This window comes from Ictidomys tridecemlineatus, chromosome 6, assembly GCF_052094955.1.
Source record: "Ictidomys tridecemlineatus isolate mIctTri1 chromosome 6, mIctTri1.hap1, whole genome shotgun sequence".
Classification (NCBI taxonomy): domain Eukaryota; kingdom Metazoa; phylum Chordata; class Mammalia; order Rodentia; family Sciuridae; genus Ictidomys; species Ictidomys tridecemlineatus.
The window spans coordinates 157,228,491-157,253,260 of record NC_135482.1 but is presented as its reverse complement, the minus strand read 5'-3'; the positions used below and the strand labels follow the sequence as shown (position 1 = coordinate 157,253,260).

At 39.1% G+C, this 24,770-nt stretch overlaps 1 protein-coding gene across 12 annotated transcripts in view; it reads left to right on the top strand.

The window, feature by feature from the left end:
* The window catches only part of Enox1 (ecto-NOX disulfide-thiol exchanger 1), a 521,454-nt gene that overhangs the window by 477,849 nt on the left and 18,835 nt on the right, over positions 1 to 24,770 (top strand). For all 12 annotated transcript variants that reach the window (XM_040281478.2, XM_021719677.3, XM_040281477.2 and 9 more), the window contains 2 exons: positions 6,729 to 6,831; positions 14,930 to 15,015. In XM_040281478.2, the coding sequence (XP_040137412.1) occupies positions 6,729 to 6,831; positions 14,930 to 15,015 (189 nt within the window). The remainder of the gene's footprint in view (positions 1 to 6,728; positions 6,832 to 14,929; positions 15,016 to 24,770) is intronic.

Sequence of the window (24,770 nt, the reverse complement as noted above, 5' to 3'; positions counted from 1 at the left end):
CATCCCCAGCCCCAAAGAATCATTTTTTTAAAATTGAGACATTATATATCTGTACATATTTATTATGAATATTATGGTAATTATATACATGGAGACACTGTGTAATAATCAAACCAGGGTAAGAAACTCTTCCATCTCTTCAAGTGTTATCATTTTTGTGTGTTGTGAGTTTTTTGGTATCCCTTATCTAACTTGTTTCCACACACCCACCTTCCACTTCCAGGCTCTAGTGACCACTAACCCACTCCATTCTATGGGATTATTCTTAAATTTCTACAAATTATTGAGAACACATACTGTTTGTCTTTGTCTTTCTTATTTCATTTAACATAGTAATATATAATTCTGTGCATCTTGCTGTAAATGACAATATTTCTCTTTTCAGTGTCTGAATAATATTCCAATGTGCAGATGGGCAACTAGGTTGCTTCTATATTCTATCTATTGTGAAGAGTGCTGCAATAAACATGGGAATGCACGTATCTATTTGGTACAAAGATTTTATCTTTTTTGGTGATCTCCCCAGGAGTGAAATCACTAGGTTATGTGGTAGTTTTGTTGTTAGTTTTTAAAGGAACATTTCATGCTGTTTTCCATAATAGGTGCACTGATTTACATTACCACCAACCATGTATATTATTTTTATATACTTTTATGGTTATTTTTTGTATTTTTGATAATACCCATTCTAACTGGGGTAAGATGATACTTCGTTGTGGTTTTGATTTGCATTTTCCTGATGTTAAGTGAGCTTGCACATTTTTTCATATACTGGTTGCCATTTGTAAGTCTTCCTCTGAGAAACACCAATTCATATCTGAGGCCTATTTTTAAGTGGCTTGTTTTTGGTGCATATTCAACTTTTTGAGCTCCTTATATATTCTGGATATTAATCTCTTGTCAAATGAATAGTTTGAAAACATTTTACTCAATTCTTTTTTAAAATTTATTTATTTACTGTAATTTGTCATACATGGCAGCAGAATGTATTTCAATTTATAGTACACAAATAGAGCACAATTTTTCATGTCTCAGGTTGTTCACAAAGTAGAGTCACACCATTCGTGTCTTCATACGTGTACTTAGGGTAACGATATCCATCTAATTCCAGCATCTTTCCTACCCCCATGCCCCCTCCCTCCCCTTTGCCCTACCTAAAGTTCCTTAATTCCTCCCATGCTCCCCCCAATCCCTTATGGATCATCATCCACATATCAGAGAGAATATTCAGCCTCTGGTTTGGGGGGATTGGCTTACTTCACCTACATAATATTCTCCAACTCCACCCATTTACCTGCAAATGCCATGATTTTATTCTCTTTTAATGCTGAGTAATATTCCATTATTTAAGTTGTCTCTTCACTCTGTTGATTTGCTATGCAGAAGCTTCTTAGTTTGATGTAATCCCAACTGTCTTTTTTAACTTTTATTGTCTGCCTTTGGTATCCTATCTGAAAAAATTATTGCACACACTAATGTCTAGAAGTGTCTCCTTTATGTTTCTGTGTAGCAATTTCAATTTCAGGTTTTACATTTGGGTCTTAGCTCTCTTTTACATACAGTGAGAAAAAGGGATCTGGCTTGATTTGTCTGCATCTGTATATCCAGTTTTGCTTATACCATTTCCTGAAGAGACTATTTTTTCTCCACTGTTCCTGACACCTTTGTCAAAAATCAGTTGGCTGGGGACTAACAATGCATCTCAGGGGTGGAGTCCTTTCTTAGTTTGCATGAGCCACAGGTTCTATCTTTAGCACCACAAAAGAAAAAAAGGGGGGAGGATCAATTTGCTGTGTGAACATGGATTAATTTCTGTATTTTCTATTCTGTTCCATTGGTTCGTGTGTCTATTCATGCTAGTACCTTGTTCATTTGGTTACTATTAACTGTAGTATGTTTGGAAGTCAGGTATTATGATGCCTCCAGCTTTGTTTTTGTTATTTTGTTTTGGTTTGGATTTTTTTCTTTTACTTGTTCAAGATCACTTAGACTATTCTGGATCTTCTGTAGTAACATGAATTTTAGGATTGTTTATCTCTAGGAAGAAAATCATTGGTCTTTTTCATGAGAATTTCATTGAACCTATAGATTATTTTAGTATGGTCATTTTAGCAACACTAATTCTACTAACCCATGAACACACAGTATCTTGCCATTTTTATCTTCTATAAGTTTTTCATAAATTTTATTGTAGAGATCTTTCACTTCTTTGTTAAATATAGTCCTAATTTTCTTTCCTTTTTTTTCTTTGCTTTTGTATATGGGATTATTTTCTTGATTACTTTTTCAGGAAGTTCATTATTGATATATAAAAATGTTACTTTCTTATATGCTGATTTTATATTCTACAACTTTACTGAATTAGTTTATTAGTCCTAACAGCTTTTTGGTGCATAGATTTGTCTGTATATAAAATCATATCATTTGCAAACATGCATGATTTACTTCTTCCTTGCCAATCTAGATGCTCTTTCTTTCTCTTTAGTAATTTCTCAATTGCTATATTAAAAGACTATTGAACATGAATATCCTTGTCTTGTTCCAGATCTTTTTTTTTTTTTTATTGTTGGTCGTTCAAAACATTACACAGTTCTTAATACATCATCTTTCACAGTTTGATTCAAGTGGGTTATGAACTCCCAACTTTACCCCGTATACAGATTGCTGTATCACATCAGTTACCCTTCCATTGATTGACATATTGCTTTTCTAGTGTCTGATGTATTCTGCTGTCAGGGATAGTAGAGAATAGGACTGTTCCAGATCTTTTGAGGAAAGATGTTTTCAACTTTTCCCCATTCAGGATGATACTAGCTGTGGGTTATTCATATATAGCCTGTACTTTTTGCAGTATGTTCCTTCTGAATCTAATTTCTTGAGAGTTTTTATTATTAAGAGATGTTGAATTTTATCAAATGCTTTTTCTACTCTGTTAAGATGTTCATATGGTTTTGTTGAATTCATTTCTTTGATATGTTACTTTCCATTTATCAATTTGCATATGCTGGACCATTCTTGCATCAGTGTAATAAATCCCACTTGATCATTTCTGAAAGATAGTTTACTGAGTATATATAGTATTCTTAGTTGGCATGGTTTTCTCTTTTAGGACTTGGACTATATCATTCAATTCTCTTCTGGCTTTAGGGTTTCTTCTGTAAGTCTAACAGGCATTCCCAAAAGATATGATGCTTTTTAAAAAATATTTTTTGTTATAGATGGACAAATTACCTTCTTATTTTGTTTAGTTTTTTTAATGTGGATCTGGGAATTGAACCCAGTGCTTTGTACATGCAAGGCAAGCACTCCATCACTGAGTCACAACCCCAGCCTCTGACGTGATGCTTTTATCTTGCTCTTTTTAGGACTTTCACTTTATCCTATACTTTTGACTAAAATGTGCTTTGGTGAAAGTCGTTTGGGGTTGAATCTATCTGGGAATCCTCCAAACTTATATCGGATGTCCGTACCTCTTTGAATGTTTGTGAAATTTTCAATCATTATGATAGGTTTTCACTTCTCCTGAAATTCCCATGATGTGAAAAATTGTTTAATAGGGTCCCATAAAGTCTCACATGCTTACTTCATCCTTTTTTTTTGTCTAAATGAGTTTAAAAAGACCTGAACTTAAGTTCAAAAATTCACTCTTCTGCTTATTCTCATCTAGTATAGACTCAATTGTATTTTTTATTTTATGGATTGATATTTTTAGCTTCAAGATTTCTTATTGTACTTTTTGTGGTCTCTCTTTGGTTTCTTATTCATATCCTGAAAATTTTTTTCTCATTCCTATGCATTGTCTGTCTATATTCTCTTGCATCTCACTCAGTGTCTTTAGGGTCATTATTTTGAATTTTTTCAGAAATTTATAATTTTTGCTCAAAAGTGGGATTTCTGGGGAACTAATTCATTCCTTTGGAGGTATCTTTTTTGTTCATCTGTTTTGTGTCCCTAATGTTGACATTGCACATCTAGTGAACTATTCACCTCTTCTAATTTTATGTAATAGCTTTTGTAGGAGAATGTTTTTTCATTTAGATGGGATATATGATGTCAACCATGTAGCTACTTTTGCTTTGATTATACATGAGTTCAAAAGTACAGTTTCTTTGATTGCGATTAATGTCGACAACATCGATGCCTCAGTTGTCTAGACTGCAGCAGAGCACGAAAATAGTTGTACAACTTTGCACTAGACATAGGCTTTTAAAGATGTAAATCCTCAGAGCCCATAGAGTCAAGCAGTGATGGCACTGGGGCATCAACGGCAGTGGTAGCTGTTGCAGAGTTGGTGGTGTGGAATGTCGAAGGACCATCCCCAGGTCCCACAGGCAAGCATAGGTGACACCAAGGATGTCAGCAGCCATCTCCCTGAACCATAGGATGTGAAGGGCAGATTCCTCAGGATGAATGTGAGATCCAGGGCCTGTGGCACCAGCAGCTTTAATTCTGGAGCCCAGATGGAATAGAACCTTTCCTAAATCCCCCTGAATGAAAACAGGTGATGATGGGGCTGCTGGCACTGGGAACAATGGACTGAAGGTTAGGACGTAAAGGGAACCTTCCTTAGGTTTTATGAATTTATTATGGGTACCTCTGGGCCTCGAAGTGCAGGTAACCACTTTTTAGAACTGCAGGACCCAGATGAGACCTTCTGCAGTTTGTCAAGAGACAAACACAGGTGATGCCAGGGCCACAGCAGGTATGGTTCCAGGACTCCAGGCTGTGGATGAGACCTCCTCTAGGTCTCCTAGAGAATACACAGCTGACATTTGGGCTTGTGGTATGGTTACCCATGAAACTAGAAGTGAAGAAGGTGGAGGGGACATCTCTAGTCCAAACACAAGGAGTGTCAGGGCTTGGCATTTGGGTACCTATGGTCTGGAGATGTAGGATGTGGATAGGAATGTCCCTAGCTCATGCAGGTCAAGTGTTAATGGGCAAGACTTGTGGCATTGGTAATGATGGTCCTGGAACTTCAGGACATGGTGGAAATGTCCTTATTTTCCAGAGATGAGCATGATCAATGCTGAGGAATTTTGTACTAGCAATTGCAGTTCCAAGGCTATGGGCTGAAGATAAGACCTTTCCTAATCCCTGCAGGTAGCACAAGATTTAGGGCACTAGTAGTTACATTTCTGGAGCTGAAGAATATGAATTTAACCTTTCCCAGGTTCAGAGCAAGCATGGGTGGTACTTGGGTTTGGGCCATGATTCTGGGTCTGTAGCTAGAACCTTCCCCCAGATCCCCACAGACACAGGTGATATGGGGACTTTCATACCAGCAGCTGCAATCTGAAGGCTGCAGACTTTTGAGGAGACCTTCCCTCATCTCTATGGAACGAGTGCCACTGGAACTTGAGCTTCTGGCTCTGGCAGCTGTTGGTCCTGGAGGTGCAAGATGCTGAGGAAGCTGTCTCTCTGCTCTGTGAGGCACACACAGGCCCAAGGCTGCCATCAGCTCAGGGAGCCAGCTGCCATCCCCTAAGGCATCTAGAAGTGGCATCTGTTGTAACAGCTTGTGCTCTGGGGGTTGGGCAAGGCCCAATGTGAGTTTATTGTTTTGAGCAGAGAAGTTGTTCTTGGACCAGCCAGTTCCCAAGCTGTATTTAAGCCTATAAGGACTGTGGACTTCTCTTGCAATTAGGACCTCCCATATGCTGCTCTTATGGGTTTTGCTGGTACTTTATCACTTACCTTCTCCTGGCAAGTGGAGTCATTGCATCCCCTACACACTACTCCCCAGACATGACTTGGGGTTGAAGTTGCAGATTGTCTTGTTCTTTTCTCTTGATTGCTTTTCCAGATCTCCAGGTTTTAAGGTTCCCATTATTTCCTTGCTGATTTCCAGAGTCCTCCCTCAGTTACTTTCCTGGAAGTATAGTGTTTCCTTTATTTCCCTGGTACTACTCTGTAGCATAACTTTGTATAGGAAACATATATTTAGTTATCTTGGATCTGTGTAAAACAATCTTTTAGTGAACATCTTCCCTCTATAAGACTCAACTTCCCTAATGATTCTATTATCCCACACATGCAGATCATTAAATTCCTATTAAATCACTCTCTTTTGGGTCTTAATATCAAGACTGGGAATATATGAGTTAGATCTTTATCTCTGTCTTCAAGTTATAAAGAACTAAAACTAGTCCAGCATCAATATTTCATGTGTTATTGGTTTATTGTACAGTTTTTCAATTTTAGCTCCCAAAGAAAAGAATTTCCCAACTTTTGCTTTATCTACCTTTTCCAGTTGTGTATCAGGATTCATACTTACTCAATTTAAATATTCCTACCAACAATTTCTTGCTCTCCAATAGGTCCTGTTTCCCTACATGCTCACTCAAGATACTAGTATAGCATTATAAATCAATGTGCTATAGGCTTTCCTAGAAAATTTTTCATTTTTAAATAAAACCTGTTAAATTGGCTACAAATACAGCTTTAGTGAATAGAATTTAATAAAAACATGGACAAAAATCTAAGATAATTTGTGCCAAATTTTCTACTTGCACAGAGTTTCTTGGTTTGCTTGAAGAAGTTAGGAGCCTAGGTTTTTATAATTACTTTTCTACTATTGGACAAATCAATTATTTATAAGATTTGATATTCTCTTATAAATGGAAGTGATGACCTCTTTTATAGAGCTTAAGATATCTGGTGATTTTTATTGAAATTTATAGAATCTACATAAACATATATATGGCTTTTGTTTTTTAACTTTATAGGAAATCAATGTGTTGACAGTTGCATTAGTCAACCAAGATCGAGAGAACAATATTGAGAAAAGAAGCCAAGGCTTAAAATCAGAGAAAGAAGCTCTTCTAATAGGTAAGGAAATTCTTTTTCTTCATCTATTCTCTTAAGTCTTGGGTAATTAGCTTAAATAATATTTTATTAATTCAACTCCAGCTTGTTAGCAATTTAAACAACTTTGCCTTCTGGTCAGAGGTGAGATTAATCTCATCAAGAATATATTACATACATTTCACATTATTGGCATACAAACTAATGGAGGTTTTGCTCTTCTGTAACCATATGTATTAGTTGGTTGTCAGACATGAAACCAAGTTCAAGTAAACAGATTAATTTACACCTCACATGTCACAAATGTGAATTTGGACTTTGTACTTCCACCCGGAGGCCAGGTTGGTTCTAATCCAAAAGTTCCAAACCAAGTCAGATGTCTAGGCTTTGAACCCAGAAGATTAACCTTGCACCCCTCAGCAGTGGCCATGTCCTGAGGGGAGCCCCAGAGCCATGCCCGTAAAACACGTGAAACAGGTACATCCAGTTTCTTGGTGCTAGGCTAATCCAGGGCCTTCTAATCCAGAATTCCTTGTCTAAGTGTGGATCCATTTACACAAGATAAACAAAAGACACTGGCCACCAAGGAAGATGAAGAAATTTGCTGTTCACCTAAAACACACAGTTGCCCCACAAACTACTTCTAGGCTGGCTTTTTCTTTGTCTGGACCAGACAAAGCTCTAGATGGTAATTTTTGAGAGCCATCATCCACAGATACAGAAGCAGTATGGACTCTTGCAGGGAGGAGGTCTTGGTGGAAATGTGTTATAATGTGCCTTAGTAGCCTGTATGCCCCTGAAGCCCTCAAACCCAGATGAAAGGAAGCATTGTCTCACCCTGTGATTCACAGCCTCTATTCAAGCTGCATCTTGGCACCTACCCCAGGTTCTCCAAGTTCAATGGCTCCTCCATGGCACCATTAACAGTGAAGAATGAGACTGTTGTACATGTGAGAAAAATTGTTCTCCTGGAGTTCGTTATCTGGCAGAAGTAGTGCTTGGATGCAGTTAAATACTGCATATGCTCTTACCTCAAGATGACAGGTATACCAAGGCCTGCAGAAGCTGGCACAGGAGGAATTAAATTCAAAAGATAGTCCAAACTTCATCCATCATATATAGATTTTTCAACTACAGGGTTATTGAATATGACATCAACTTAGAGATACTCTAAGGAAAACCAATTATTTTTTTCTCTCTGATGATATACAGCTATAATAACATGCCATGTGCAAGTCTCAGAAGACGTGCTGATGTGCTGTCAGTCTCAGGAACCCCAAATGAACCCAAGTGTAGTTGGTAACTGGATTTTTCTCCTATTGGAAAATGTGTCCAACTCTGACAGTTGTTTCTCTTTCACTCAGTGTGACAAAAATGTGATTTTTACCTATAATGCTTTTTTAGGATATTAACAGAGCACAAAATGATATGCAGAAAAAAAATTCTCTTTGTTTAAGTGTGAATAATTCTGACCACTGGAAGGTTTAAAAAAAAAAGTGAGAACAAGACTACTTTCTTCCTGTTAAAATCTTCTACATAGTTACTAGGATCTGTCACACACACAAAATCACTTCCCTCAAAATTTAAAAAGAGTGTTTATATACTATACAATAACAGGAGTAGATAGGTTACATTTATAACACACATTCTTCAGTAATGTCTTTAGTACTAGGAAAAAATTGAAATTAGTTAATTCAAGTGTACTAGAAACAAAAATATTAGTAAGTCAAGGTCTTCGTTAGAAAGTATGCACAATAGACTCTAAATTTTCCAGGACATTCCCCCTCGCTGTTGATCCCTTAAACTAGATGTCTATATTACCGTTTGATGTTTAGGGTTGAGCAGAAGAGAACCAGCGAGTTCATTCATCTTAAATCAGTACATGAGAATGTGGAGGTAGAAGGGAGACGGGAGACTTAAGCATTCGATTAAATTATACTTAGGAAATAGGAGTTTCCCCCTCTCCATTCTCTCTCTACCTTTCTTGACATTTTATTTTACTCTACATCAGGTTAGTTTGACAAAAAGATACTATTTGTTATTCAAATCCACAAACACCTATATTTTTCTACCTTTTTGTAATCAAAGAGAGAATAACCCTATTTTTTAAAAAAGAAAACATTATAATTGAGATGTTTCTAAGGATGGCAGTAGATCCTGTGAAAAGATGAAGTTGCCCTCTGCCATTAATCTTGCTAATTTAGCTTGGCCATTCCTACTTTGTAGATACCCGAATGTTGGGAACATTCAGACCTTCCCTGCAGCTTTTGGAATCTAGATAATAGACTGTAGTGGGGACAAAACTGCTGTGGACCAGGCAAGAGAGAAAAGGGAAGTTCCTGGTGCTGGGGCTGTGCCGCTTTGAAGATTCTTGCAGGTAGAATGATTCTGAGAGTCCTCAGACTTAGGGTACAACTGGAGGGTTTAAAAATACTCTGCAATTCCGCTGGAATAATTAAACATGTAGCAAGGATACAGGCTTAGAGGACACCCTGAGCCAGTCTAGAATCCCAGGAGCACAGCAGAAAATCTCCCTCAGTTTGGAAATAGTAACTGGCAAAATCATCATCACAGATGGGTGTCCATAGTATACATGATGTGCCAGTAAATGCACATGACCGGATCCCCTCTTGGGACACATTAATGTATATAAGAAATGCATATTGGCACAAATCTTGATCGCCTGAAAGAAAGGAGAAGTGAACAATAAATGATTTCAAATGGATTTCACCTACAAAGAATATAGAACTGAGGCTCAAGCTTCATAAACAATAAGCAATCCCAGTTACTTTTGATTATTTGGGACACTGATTTATCTATGTGAAAGCATATGTCCTATCTGGACATTCTCATGAGCACTTTTTAAAAGTGGAATCTTCATTTCAAGGGATATGAGTTGATATTTATGAGAGGATCAGTGGGATTTCATAGGTAACATTTGGAGCTTTGCAGATCTGGATCCTGAGGCTTCTGAGAGCTCAGCCATTGTGCCAGTCTTTCTTTGTGACAATTAATGGGGGTCAGGTACTCAGTTTCAACTCAACTAGAAATAGGTCTTTAGAAAGCACTTCATTATTGTGATTTGGGAACTATTTATTTTGTAATCAATCCTTGTGAAGACAGGTTAACATATAACTGGACCATAAAGGATTAGATTTTTCTGGGGCTGTGGCTGGGTGGCATTTTATGTTTCATAGCTCTGCTGTAGCCTCACACTAAGTCAGCTTGCCTCTACCGGGTGTCTATGCCAGAACTCCTTGTTCATTTCACATATGGTCTACATATTGGATCTGGCATATGCTGAAGTTGTTTGAGATAGAATGAGTCAGTACTTTGTATTTAGGACTGAAGTTTTGGAGCTGTGGCTGACTGGAAATCCCTACATAATTGTTATTAAGGAGAATGGATCAGATGTTTTATTGATAAGCTAATGGCTCTGAGGAGATGTTGATAATATACTTGGTCTGTATCCCTATCTTCTCTTGCTTTTGAATAATAACCCAATAGATTTCCCATGCCAGCATCTCTGATTGGCATCCTATCAATGCCACTCATCACTGAATCCCTTTCAGATAAAAATCAAAACCCTCCAGCAACTCAAAGTGTTTACAAAGTAGCTTTTCCTCAAAACCTCCCTTGGTCCTCTGAGAACTCTTCTTAAATTCTTAATGATCAGACAAACTTCTGTACATCCTGACTCCTATGCAGATCAGAACCCTTACTGTGCATCACCAAGGTGCTTCTTCACTTCAGGGACCCCCTCACGCCACCGTTTTTATCACTGTCACCATCTCACACATGTGCAGTCGTGTCAAAATTGGAATGTTCCCCTGATACTCGGGTATCAGGGAGCAGATGAGTGGAAAGTGGAGAGAAGATTTGCAGAATGTTCAGCAGTGACTTTTGTGGTGTTTTCAGTCATTAGCATTGAGGCTATATTTAGGCTGTGCCTGAGCAAAGTAATCTGGAGAGTGAGTTCCTCTCGGAAAGCTACTGACCATAAAGAATGAGTCATTGACCTAAATCTTATTTCTGAGGCACAAATGTCCATATCAGTAAATCAGCAAACATTTGTCAAGAGCCTACTATAAGAATTATCAGCCTTCATTGGAGAGAAGAATTCCCTATACAGCTTATGGAGAAGGCAGAAACTTGGATCCCCCCGCCCCTCAGCATCCATGGCGATACTGAAGCCAGCACTTCTGGAACCATGTTTGGAGAAGTACTGGCCATCCTACAGCCATGCCAATGCCCATTTTAGCTGTTGGTAGTAAGAGGATCTCTTCCCTCAAGAGGTTCACAGTGAGAAAGGAAGCAATTCACTACAATGAATGAGGTTTGCACTAAAATAAGAAACAGGGGCAACTGCATATGTTCAAGATGCCTTTCCAAAAGAAAGGATGGTCTGCCTGTCCTTAAAGGATGAATGGATAAGAGGTTGTCAAGGGCATTTCAGATACCAGGAGCAATTCACTGAAAGACCCACACATAGTCTGAGGGGTTTGTTTGAAAAGTAAGACAGACGGACAAAGTAAAGATAAAAAGGAAACAAAAACCAACCAATATGCAAGACCAGGTTGTACACTTACCAAATAGGCAGAACACGCTGCTTTTTAGAAAGTTAAAGCTTTTTAAAATCCCAGGACACCAAGAAGCATCAGCCCAAACCACACGTGTTTCCTACCATTCTCAGGCTTGCCTCTGTCTACAGACCAATGTCCCCTAGTGGCTCAGCAGGAGATCCAGATTTCACAGGACTTCCTCCCTGCTGGCACTGCAGTTCCATGTCCTACGAGCCTTCGTGTGACCTTGTATGAAGCACAGGATCACATGCCTCAGCGTATACACTCATGAGCTCTCTTATCTTGGACCTTTAAAAGAAAAGTGAGGGAAACTTATTTGGACCCCATAACCTTTTTCAACCAACAGCCCATTTCCCTGCTCCACGTCAAAGCATTGTCTGGGCTCAGTCTCCATTTCGTCCCTGCCCCTCCCTCTCCAGTCACTCCAGTCTGGCTTGCATCCTCACACCAAAACTACTCTTGCCCAAGTGACCAGAGGATTTCATATTGCCAGTCTCTCCACAACCTCTGTCAACTGCACTTTGCATGGTTGAATTCAGACGTGAGTCTTCTGGAAACGCTTTCTTCTCTTGTTCATCTTGAGGCCATTCTTTCTTGTTGATCACACCCTCCCACATTTCTTTGCTGAGTTTTCTTCAATTTAAACTTTTAGACTTCTTCAGGGCTTAGTTTTGAGCCCCTCTTTTGGTTCCCTGCTACATTTAGAATTTAAACCAGACCCCTAACTCTGGCACAGAGGCCCTACCTTATCCGCCCCACCTACCTCTATTTGAATGCTCAGTGTTCCAGCCTGCTCATTTTGGCCTGGGGGGGGGGGGGCGGCTTTGCACTATCTATCCCCTACACCTAACTAACCCCTAGGCTTTCTGTGGTTGTTTCCTTCCCATCTCACATTGTTTTGTTTTCTTCCTTATGCTTACCACTATCTGGAAATGTTTCCTTTATTTTTTATCTCTGTGTTTATCATCTGTGTTGTTCCCCCTAGAATAAAAGTTCCACAACAGCAGGCACTCTGTTTTACGTGGTGCCATTCCCCTAGCACCTTCAGACCTCATTGCTGCTAAACAAGTGTTTAAAGGAAGTGATTGAAGAACAACAAAACTTGTACTATTGGGTTAATTTAAAGCTGCTCCCTTGATTCTAATGAGGTTCAAAAATAAGAATAAACTAGATGGTTTTGATGGAATGCTTTTACATAGACTATTTAAGGGGGCTTTCCTAATGAGATTTGCCAATGGTTGTACAGAACTGGTTTGTGTATTTTTCTGAAGTAGCTTTTAAGGTTCAGAGATATTCAGAATAGCCAAGTAGAACTGACAACTTCCCCTGCTTTTCTTTCCCCTCCTCCGAATCAGCCACTTACAATTGTATCTTCCACTGCTGGGAAACTCATTCTTACCTATGGAGCCTCCCGCTTCTCCCTGGAAATGGCCAGCACAATTGTTGAGTCCATCCTTTTGCAAATCCTCCAGTTCAACCTTAGCTAAACTCTCCATCCTCGATCCCTCATATTCCCCTTACCACAACTTGAGGTTACTCCAGAGGACTGTAAAACGTCTCCAATTAGAAGGTTTGGGGCATTTCATTAGCTTTTGAGTAATAGCTGTCCTTCAAGGGAGCTGAAAAAAGGCTTTGTTTATTCATCAGGAAGCTCTTCCAAAATGAATCTGATAAAAAAAAAATTTAAACAGGCATATAAAATGTATTTTTCAGGTTGCTATTTAAAAATATTAAAACTACTATCACCATTATTTCATTAAAAGACATTTTAGAAAAGAGAGAGAGAAGAAATAACACCCCCTCAGAATAAAATGGTAGTTCTTTATAATTCAGGCCAGTCTCTGAGAATTGATATCTTTAGCTTCACAGACATATGTAATTGTTTCTACCTTCCTCGTTCACAAACCGATAGATGCAGCCTTCAGAGGATCAGTCTAGACCCTCTGTTCTATCTTCCTTGTCCTGAAGATAATCTGGGAACTTTTCTTTAAAAATGGACACTCACCCCAGAGCATCTCAAGCAGCACACAAGCAGGAGGCCATGCAGCCCTATCCCAGATCAGCCCAAGGGCACCTGCAAATATAGGATGGCCTCACATAAGAATGACAGGCTTGCCTGGTGCTCTCTCTGAGTGCATGCTACAGAAGTGACAATCTTCCCTTTGACCTCTGGCTCCAAAGCATCAAGGTTCACTATAAACAGAGCAAGAGACTTAATACATCTTGAAACCTGCTTAAAAGAGCACTTAAAAACATCAGTGTAAAAATGTCAGAATGAGAAGTTGGACTCCATTTATGTATGATGTGTCAAAATGCATCCTATTGTCATGTATGACTAATTTAATTTTTTAAAATGTCAGTGTAAGCTGGGCACGATGGCACATACCTATAATCCCAGCAGCTCAGGAGGCTGAGGCAGGAGGATCCCAGATTCAAAGCCAGCCTCAGCAACTTAGACCCTGACTCAAAAATAATTTTCTTAAAAAAGGGCTGGGCCCCCAGTGGTAGAGCACTTGCCTGGCATGTGTGAGGAACAGGGTTCGATCCTCAGCGCCACATAAAAATAAAATAAAGGTATTGTGTCCACCTATAACTAAAAAAAAAAAAAAGGGTAGGGGTGCTAGGATGTGGCTCAGTGGTTAAGCACCCCTGAGTTCAATTCCTGGTACCCGCTCCCTCTAGAAGTCAGTGTAAGCACTTCTTAACAAAAAGCAGAATACAGTCTATGGAGTCGACTCCACTGTTTTGATTTGGGAACACAGGAACAGGGAGGATGGGTGGGTAATACTTTCTGCTTCAGCCCTGACACCAACATCCAGCTGTTTGTTTGTCAGTATTACGCTAACAGTTGGTTTTCACGATGGAAAGACCTTCTGATTTATATTCAAACTCCAGCCAAAGCATCCATTCCCAGACCTTATAAAATGATCTTGTAAATTACAGCAGAGGAAGGGAAAGCAAGCTGGCTTCTTTTCCACAACAGCAACAACCAGAGGGAAACAGCAAATGTTAAAGTAAGAATGTGTACTTCTTCTGATGGCAGTTTGGAGAATATGGATTATGCATTTTTCATAATCAGAACTGTAATTATCAGGAAAACTTGAGACAGTGTGATTTTGGACACAACCACATTAGCCATTTTCACACTGCAAAATCTACTGAGAGAAAGAAAAGAGATAATTTTATCCTTCCAATAACTATAATTTTGTATTGGTAAATCAAGCATAAAATTGGTAGTTGAACTGCTTCCAGGAGTCTTTGTTTAGAAATACCTTTATTCATCTAAATGTCATCTCAGAGTCTAGCTTTGCTAACTACTGTCATTCTAGGGCACCGAGTATTTTGTTTGCCACGTCACTGTACCATCTCCAGAACGTGCTGTTATTGAATGCTTGTTGACTTCTCTTAGAAATAGCAAGACCATAACTCAACCTGACAAAAGTCATTGAGGTTAGATGACATTATTTAACTGAGACATTCACTTGCCTCTAAGTACTTTTCAACGTTTTTGCTTTTTGTTTTTGTTTTTTTTTATTCAGGCATCATATCAACATTTCTTCACGTCCATCCTTTTGGAGCCAATATAGAATATCTTTGGTCATACATGCAGCAGCTGGACTCCAAGGTAAATGAATTTTCTCAATTGAACTTTCATTGCTGAAATTTAGCGTGTTGATTGCTAGCTGCAGGTGGAGTCTGCGTGAGCTGCATCCAGATAGAAGAGCCCACAGAGGCTCCTCGGCGCTTCCTTTTGGGTTTTGGCAGAGAGTTGTCTTCTTCTCACTTGTTTTAATCTTTGTAGAAAGAAAGCAAAAGCAGTTATCTAACATGACAATGACTGTCAGCAAATGTCAAATTTCTTTGCAAAGCTAATGAGAGATTTAAAATGACAGGTTGGCCTGAAAGTTCCCATAACAAGGGAAGAAATCAAGTGAGGGTGCCTAAAGGGGCAGCATGCTCAGGCCATATTCTCGGGGGATCCGAGCTAGGGACTTCACACAATAGAGGAAAAATCACCTCAGATAACAAAGATCTGACATGACTCTCAAGAACATTGTATTAATGGCTGTTTTTGAGCATTATTCTCTAAGTGGAAAAAATTACTGCAAAGGTATTCTCAGCTGTTCCTCTCAGGGGTCACATCCAGAGTCAGACATCACCCCCATTTCTCTGAAGCACAGCTTTTCTCACATGCAAATTAGCTACATTCCTAGTCCACTGCAGTGTTCGTGTGCTAAAAGAGAAGGGACAAAAAGAGCTCAATTTATGTATTGAATTCAAGTGAACGATGAGAGGGGCCACTATTGAAATAAAGTGGGGTCCTTAACCAGGGCTGCCTGGGGAGCCCAGGATGGGGATGCAGAGTAGCAAATCAACTTTCTGCTCCAAGCAAAGTGGAAATAATTAAAAGCTTCTCCAAATGGGGCACAGCAAAATACATGGAACTGGTATGACGAGGTCCATAGCCTGCACCTCTGTAGACCTGAATGGACACATGTAAGTCATTCTAACTGTTCAGGGGTTAGCATGAGATAAATTACTACCTGTGTTCTTATTTGACTCCAATGACTGTAATAATACATGATCTGAGAACTGCTTGGCCTTTCAAAGGATCTGATACTTCCCCTTTGAGAAAGATCATCTGGAACTACAATTTTTTTTCAGTCATAGAGGTTCATGACTTTTATGATTAAACCAAAACAAGGTGAAAGAAGGGATTATAAAATACTTTTTAAAAAGTTTTATTAACTCATAGTAATTGTACATATCAATGGGGTTTGGTGTGATATTTCCACACATGCATACAGCATGGATTGACCGTATGCAACTACCCTCACCCCTGCCAAAACCCAGTAAATCACTGTTCTACTTTCAGGTTGACATTAGTAGCTTCCATATGTGAGAGGGAACATGCAGTAGTTGTCTTTCTATGCCTGGCTTATTTCACTTCACATATTATCTTCCATTTCCATCTGTTTAGCTGCAAATGAAGAAGGATTTCATCCTTCTTTATGGTTGAATAATAGACCAGTGTGTGTGTGTATTTAATCTCTTTGTTGACGGGTGCCTAGGCTGATTCCAATCTTATCTATTGTGAATATGGCCACAATAAACACAGGTATGCAGATATCTATTTTGTATACCGACATATTTCCTTTGTATATATAAACAGGAGATGAATAGCTGAATCATATGGAAGTTCTATTTTTAGTTTTCCACAGTGTCTTGTACTAATCTAACAACAGTGTATAAAAGCTCCTTTTTTCTCCACATACTCACTAGCATTTGTTATTTTTTGCTTCACTTTTTTTTTTAATAATAACAATCTAACTGGGGTAAAGTGAATGTTTAGATTTGCATTTCTGACAAAGATGTTAAACACTTTTCCATATACTTATTTGCAATCTTTACTTCTTTAAGAAGTGTCAGTTCAGATCTTCTGCCTTTTTTTTTTAATAATTGGGTTACTTATTCTTTTACTAAGTTTTCTGGGTTCTTTATATCTGGATATTAACCCTCAGTCAGATATAACTGATGAATATTTTCCTCCCATTCTGTGGGTTCTCTTCACTCTGTTGATTGTTTCTTTTGCTGTGCAGAAGCTTTTAATTTGATGTAACGTCATTTGTTAGTTTCTGGTTTTATTTCCTGTATCAATGCCTTGAAATATTTCTACTATGTTTTCTTGTAGTTGTTTCAGAACTGCAGGTCTTACACTTAGGTCTTTGGTCCATTTTGAGTTGATTTTTGTATAGGGTGAGAGATAAGGGCCAAGTTTCTTTCAGTCTTTTGCATGTGGATATGCGGTTTTACCAGCACCATTTGTTGAAGAGGCTGTCCTTTCTCTTAACATATGTATTTGGAACCTTTGTTGGAATCAGTTGGCTGCAGATGTATGGATTTATTTCTGGGAACTCCATCCTGTTCCATTTGGTGTGTGTATCTGTTTTTAATGCCAGTACCATGCTGTTTTTGTTACTATGGGTCTGTAATATGTCTTAAAACTGGGTATTGTGTGATACCTCTAGCTTTGTTCTTTTTGCTCACTATTGCAAGGTCCTTTGTGCTTTCATATGAATTTTAGTATTTTTCCTAGTTCTGTGAAGAATGTCATTGGTATTTTGTTGGGGATTGACTTGAATGTATGTATTATTTGGGGGTGATATGGACATTTTAGCAATATTAAATCTTCTAACGCTTGAACATAAGAGGTCTTGTCATATTTTTTGTTGTTTTCTTCAATACCTTTAAATCTTCATGGTAGAGGTCTTCCACCTCCTTGGTTAAGTTTATTCTTAGGTATTTTTATTTTATCTCAATTTTTGAGGCTATTGTGAATGGGATTGCTTTCATGATTTCCTCAGTAAATTTGATATTGATAAATAGAAAAGCTACTGATTTTTGTGCTCTACTACTTCACTGAATTCATTTATCACTTTTAATAGTCTTAGTGAAAACTATATTTTTCTATGTGCAGATTCGTATCATCTGATTCCCTCCCTGTTTGTATGCTTTTTCTTTCTCTTGCCTAATAGTTGATGCTAAAATTTTCAAGTACCATATTGAATAACAGTGATTAGAGCGAGCGAATACCCTTGTCTGGAACCCGATTTTAGAGGAAATGCTTCTAGTTTTTCCCCCATTAAGATGTTGGCTATAGGTTTTTATATACCCTTATTATATCAAGAAAACATTATCCTGAACCTAATTTATTCAAGGCATTTATCATGAAAGGGTATTAAATTTCATTGAGTACTTTTACTGATCTATTGAGATGCTTCATATGATTTTCCATCATTCTATTAATGTGATGATTTATGTTTACTTATCTGCATATGTTGAACCATCCTTGCATCCCTGGAATGAAACCAGCTTGATCATGTCATATGATCTTTTTGATTTCAATATGCTAGTATTTTGTTGAGGATATTTGCATCTATGTTTAGGGATATAGTTTTCTTTTGTTGATTTTTTTTTGTTGTTATCAAAATGTTATAAGGACAAAATAATGATAACAGGCTAATGCTAACCTCAGGGAAGAAGTCTGGAAGGGTCCTCTCCCTTCCAATTTTGTGGATTGAGAAGAACTGAGGTTCTTTTAAAAGATTGGTAAAACTCAGCAGTGAATCCCTCAGGTCATCTTTTCTTTGGGAAGACTTAAATTTTTTTTAAGTTTGTAGATGGACACAATACCTTTATTTTTATGTGGTGCTGAGAATTGAACCCAGTGCTTCACACGTGCAAGACAAGCGCTTTACCACCGAGTCACAACACCAGCCCCTGGGGAGATGTTTTATTAACTATTTAATCAAATTACTTGCTTAGTAATCTTAATACTCTATTTAAGTTTTATGTTCCCTAAGTTCAATTTTAGGTGGAACATAAGCATCCACCATCTTCCTAAATTCATTTAACTTTTATCTATATTCTCTTGGATCATGCACTTTTTTATAATCATTCTTTTGAATTTTTTATTAGGCATTTCATCTACTTCAGTTTCTTTGGAATCTGTTGCTAGAGAGTTAGGGACTTTTTGAGGTGTCATATTACTTGTTTTTTCATATTTCTCATGTTCCTACTTTGGGATTTGTGCATCCTAGTAAATCAGGTATTACCACTTTTTAAAAAGTACTTATTTAGTTGTAAATGGACACAATACCTTCTTATGTATTCATTTTTTATGTGGTGCTGAGGATGGAGCCCAGAGCCTCACACGGATGGGACAAGTGCTCTACCCGTGAGCTACAGCTCCAGCCCCTCACTACCACTTTTATGGGTGGCTTTCTTGGTAAGAAGCTTTCTCCTGAAGATGTGTCTTGGGGTGTTCATTTGCTATGCAGTTGGCTTTGATTCTAGCTGGGCACTCTAGTGTAGTCTCCCTGTAGCTTCCTAGTGTGTCTGGCCACAACGCTCAGGCAGGTGTGGTGCAGACCGCAGTGGGTGTGGCTTATCCCTGTGTGCTCTACCTGAAGGGGAGTAGTGGCCTCTTTGGGGATGGAGGTTTCCTCAGGTGCTGTTAGTGCTATATCTGTTTCTAGCAAGGGCCTCTGATACTGTCTGAGTAGTGATGAGGGGCCTGAAGCATTTGTCCTCTGACCAGTAGTATGGGCCTAGACACTGCATGGGGATGGGAGGTGGCAGGAACTGCAGCATCCCCTCTGTGGTACTCACACCCAGTCCTGACATCAGTGGGAGGTCAAACAAGGTACAGCAGTGGCCTGCGGTGGGAACAGTGTACCTGGGGTGGCAGCAGGAATTGTGTATTCCTTCAGCTGCTACTGTAGGAGTGCCCACGCAGGAGGGGGACTTTAGTTCCCTTGCTGTATATGCCTACAGACAGAGCATGACTGGACTTACGTCATCTCCTCCTCACTCTTTCAACTGTGACTTAGCCAGGACTTAGCCAAAGCCTCTCAAAGTTCCTCTCCAGACCTCCACTGACTGTGACAAGCAAGCCGTCCATGTTATCCAAGGCCACCTCAGCATGCCCTGTAGATGGGGTAACAGGGGAACCTTGGTGTTCCCTGATACCCCACACACTGTTAGGAACCAATGCCTGAACATGGCACATGGGGAGTGGTGGCAGGAATCCCAGGGCACCTGCCCTGTTCTCTGGCTACCACAGATTCATTCAGAACTGGCCGCCCTTGATTCAGAATGCAGGCTTCCCGACCGCCCAGTCCTGGAGACTGTGCACTTGGCTCCCCTCCATGTGGCAACACCTGATCCCTGCAGTGCAAGGCACCCAGCTTGTTTGGGTCAGAGTTGCTCTGATGGGCCAAGTTGGTCTGGAAAGCAGGTGTCATAGAGCCTGTTCAGTCGAGCATTTGTGGGGTCCCAGAAATGGGAATATGTGAGGGTTCTGACCCCTAGAGTTGCCCAGATTAAAAAACCTGACCCTTATCAATTAGAGCTAGGAATTGATGTCATAACATTCTTGAAGTCTGGAGTTATATTATTGTTTTCTCTGTGGGCTCCCTTCAAATAGATAGGGAGGTAACAAAATGCTCATATTTAAATTAAATGAAATGAACAGGATATGCTATGCAGTGATCCTTTGTCACTTTATAGCTTGGGAGGAAGGGCCCATTGTTGCTTTGTTTTCCATCACTAGTATCATTCTTCCTTAATACCACAATCCCTTTGCCTGGAGGATTAAATAGAACACAGGTTGCACCAAAATATTGGCATGGAATAAGCCCTCAAGAAATGATTCCTGCCCTGGCAGTGTTAGCAGGTCTTTCCACCCTTTTCTGAAATCCCTGAGTGGGAAGGCTTGCAAGAAGCAGTTGCCTCAGTACAAACTGAGATGGCTGCAGAATCCACTGGTTATTTAAGAACCAGGACCGTGGACTTCTCTGTTCCCACGGCAAGCTGATGATCTGCACACGCAAAATCACCTGGGGAGTGGAAGCTCTTACTCTGTTCTTACCACCACACAGAACTCAAATGATTTTTGTTGTTGTCTCCCTCATTAGTCTCTAAGAGAAGATAATTCACATGCATGGTCCCTGACCATTAGATGATAAGCCCTTCCAGAAGAGTTCAGTCAAGAGAATTCCATCTCATGGCAGACTGGTCCTTCCTTTTTATAAGATGATGAAGACAGTATTTCCCTCACAAAAGAAACACACAGGAGCTCTCCCCAGTCTCACCCCTTCTACCCCCTGCATCCCTACTCTCCTCACTAGTAATATTATCAGGTTTTTTCCTTGTGGTCTGAGTTTAAAAAAAAAAATGTTTTTGAAAACTGGCTCTAAGACTGCTGGGTGCCAGGGATTGGACCATGTATACTTTCTATCCCAGTGAGGCTGAGAGGATTTTTAGACTTTTTAATCCAGAGAGCAAATTATTACTGTAGACTGGAATTCCATATCCTTGGGGCTTTAAGCAGAAAGCAAAATAATGAGAGGTTTGCCCTCTAAGTATTCACCAGAGCCCTGTATCCGCATCAACTGCCAAAAGTCTCATAATCCTGGAGCTGCTGGCAGCCTGTGGATGCTGAGGTCTCCGTGTGGCATCCAGGTCCACCTGCCTCTGGTTAATCAGAATGAACTGCATGTCACGGCTCCCATAGAGCTCGGTTAGTGTTGTATTAAGGCAGTGGGTGGTGCCACATACTACAACACAGGGAGTTTGCTGATTAACAAAATAGCCTTATAAAAATTTCAAATTGAACAATACAGTTTCCTTGAGACCTGACAGCATTATAATTGCCACAATTTTTGTAAGATAACATTTAGATTCTGCTCACCTAGTAGGGATGAGAACAAGGAAAGCAGGCTCAGCCCAGAACTGTAATGTAGCTATTTTTATTACAATTTCCCCAAAGGCCACATATGGGTATGGGAATGATTAAGAATGGAAGGAAAGGTAAGGATTCATTTAAATTATTCTGGGCATGTAAATTGCACATAGCTCTCTAAAACCATGTAGCCCAGTAATGGGCCATTTTCCACTTAAATATTATTCCTGCTTTTGACAATGATATTTGCATATTTCCCCCTTCTTGGCCTTTCTAAACTATCCATTTAACCCTTTCATATCATAATCACGTGACAGAAGCCAATTCATTCAGAGAGACAGGACAAGGGCCAAAGGCAATGGCTTCCTGAATTTGGGTTGAGTCAAAACTTGTGCATGGACACAGGCAGGTAGCTCTTCAGAGCAGAAAAACTCTCTTGACCACAAGTTTCCAGTTGCAGTGTGGAACCTCTCATGTCAGTGCCAGAGTGGAGCAAGCCCACCCCTTACTGGTCATTGCCCTGGAGCAGAGCATTGGCGGTTGGACACTTCCTGCCTTCCCGCCAAGGCAGAGAGGTTCCTCAATTTGGGTGTTCTTTAGGTAGTTCTGACTTCATTCTCCAAGTGTGTCTAGCTGACCTCCAACGTACCTATAGCCTCTTCCCAAGGGCCATAGAGTGGAAAATTTGGTAAAATGGAGCTACAGACGCTAGAGGATGTGGGGAGACCCTCCCTCTAACTTGGCATCACTGTTTGGAGAGCAGCTTAGGTGCTCATGGCATGTGTGCCTCTCCCACCACAGGGTAAACCATTTGCATTTCTGTACTAAAGGGAACCTCTAGAAATACAGAATTGACACAACTTTCCACTTCCCAGGATCTTCAGATCCTGCCTTGATTGTCCAGTATTCTTTCCTAGAAAATCACCAGGCAGTTTTTGTTACAATAGCTCTTTACTATAATTTGAAGTCAGGTATCAATGCCTCCAGCATTGCTTTTTTGGCTTAGGATTGCTTTGGCTACTCTGGGTCTTCTACTCTTCCAAATGAATTTTAGGACTGCTTTTTCTAGTTCTGTGAAGAATGTCATTGATATTTTGATGGGGATTGCATTGAATCTATATATTGCTTTTGGTAGTATGGCCATTTTAACATAAATTCTGTCTATCCATGAACACAGAAGGTCTTTCCATCTTCTGAGTTCTTCTTCAATGTTCTGTAGTTTTTGTTTTGGCACCTAGGAGTGACCCCCAGGGGCACTTAACCACTGAGCCACATCCCCAGCCCTTTTTATTTTGAGACAGGTTCTTGCTCAGTTAATTAGGGCCTTGCAGAGTTGCTGAGGTTGGCTTTGAACTTATGATCCTCCTGCCTCAGCCTTACTAGCCACTAGAATTATAGAAGCATACCACTTCATCTAGCTACAGTTTTCATTGTAGAGGTCTTTTACTTCCTGGTTAGATTTACTCTGAAGGTTGTTTGGTTTTGGGTTTTGTTTTGGTGGTTTTACTTTCACTATTACCCACTAGTAAGTCATATCACCGTCAGTTTTCTCTCTTTACTAAAATAAGTTAGCTGAAGAACTAGAGTAATTGTTGCTACAGGTAAACAATAATAGGTGCATAGTGGCTTAATTATTTATTTTGCATCTGATGGCTAATGAGTTCGAACATTGGTCACTTGTTTATTTGCCATTCACAAATCCTCTTTTAAAAATTCTTTTTAGATATACAGTAGTAGAGTGATCATATTATACACTGATTTTAGCATCTGGGCAGAGAAATCAGAGGTGACCCTTATTGGCTTGCTCTAAATGCGACCTGATATTTCTCTCTTGTGGCTTTTAATATTCTTTCCTTGTTTTCTAAGTTAGGCATTTTTATAATGGCATGTCCTGGTGAGCTTTTCATTTGACTGGGTCTATTGGGGGTCCTGTAAGTATTCTATATGTGGATGTCTATTTCATTTCTGATATGGGAGAAGTTTTCTCTAAATATGTCATTGAAAATATTCCTTATCTCTTTAGTTTGTATCTCCATGTTGTCTTCTATCCTAGTGACTCTCAGATTTGGTGTTTTAATGTTGTTCTGGAGTTCTTGTATATTCTGGTCATGTTCTATAATTTTTCCCTTTACTGCCTTGTGTGTATTCAAGATAATATAACCTGTCTTCAAGGGCTGAGGTTCTATTTTCTACACCATCTAGTCTGTTATTGATACCTTCTAGTGAGTTTGTAATTTGATTGATCTTGCCTTTCATTTCTAGGATTTCTGCCTGGTTTTATTTTTCCCTGTTATTTATATTTATTAAAATGGTCTTTCATCTCCTGTAATTGCTCTTTTAATTCCTTGCTTAGATCTTCTTTTAGTTCATTGAACACTTTGATAATCAGCTTTTTATAATCTTTGAGTTTTCATCTACCTCACTAACAGTGGATTCCTTTATTGGGGAATTGTGGGGGGAGATTTGTTTGCCTATTTTCTTATGTTTTTAGAGGTCTTGTCTTGTGCATCAATTGAAGTGGATTTCTCTTCCTCTTTTTTTGTGCATGTCCTTTTGCGTGTCATTATGTTATTTGTTCTGGGGCTTCTCTTTGATGAATGAGTAGATGCCAAGGGATGGGACCTAAGTTCTCTGTCTAGTTGTTTCTCATTGAATACTTGTTGATGTTTTGAGGCTTTTTATCTTATACCTTCAATAGAAGTAATGTGAGGGAATATTAGTTCTACAGCAGAATCTCTAACCTGTAAACTTTTAGTGTCTCTGGAGGTTCTTAGTACCTCGAAGAATAATTAACCAATAGTAACAACTGGTGCAAAAAACAAACAGTGTTAAAAGTAAATATCCAGATCCTACTATGATGTCTTCAACATTAATTGCTGCCAATAAATAGGAATGGTGGGTTCAGCATTTGTCAGCAGTGAAAACAATAACCATGAAATAGCTTTGGCTTTAAAATAAATAGCAAATGTCAACTATATCATCCACAGCAGCATTGATTGTATTAGCATTAATAGTGGGGGCAAGGGTTATTATAAACCATTTAGTTCTGAACTATGGTAAAAGTACAGTTAATTTGTGGAAAAGAAAATATGTTAGGAAATTAGAAAGAACTTTACAAATTCAGAAAATAAACA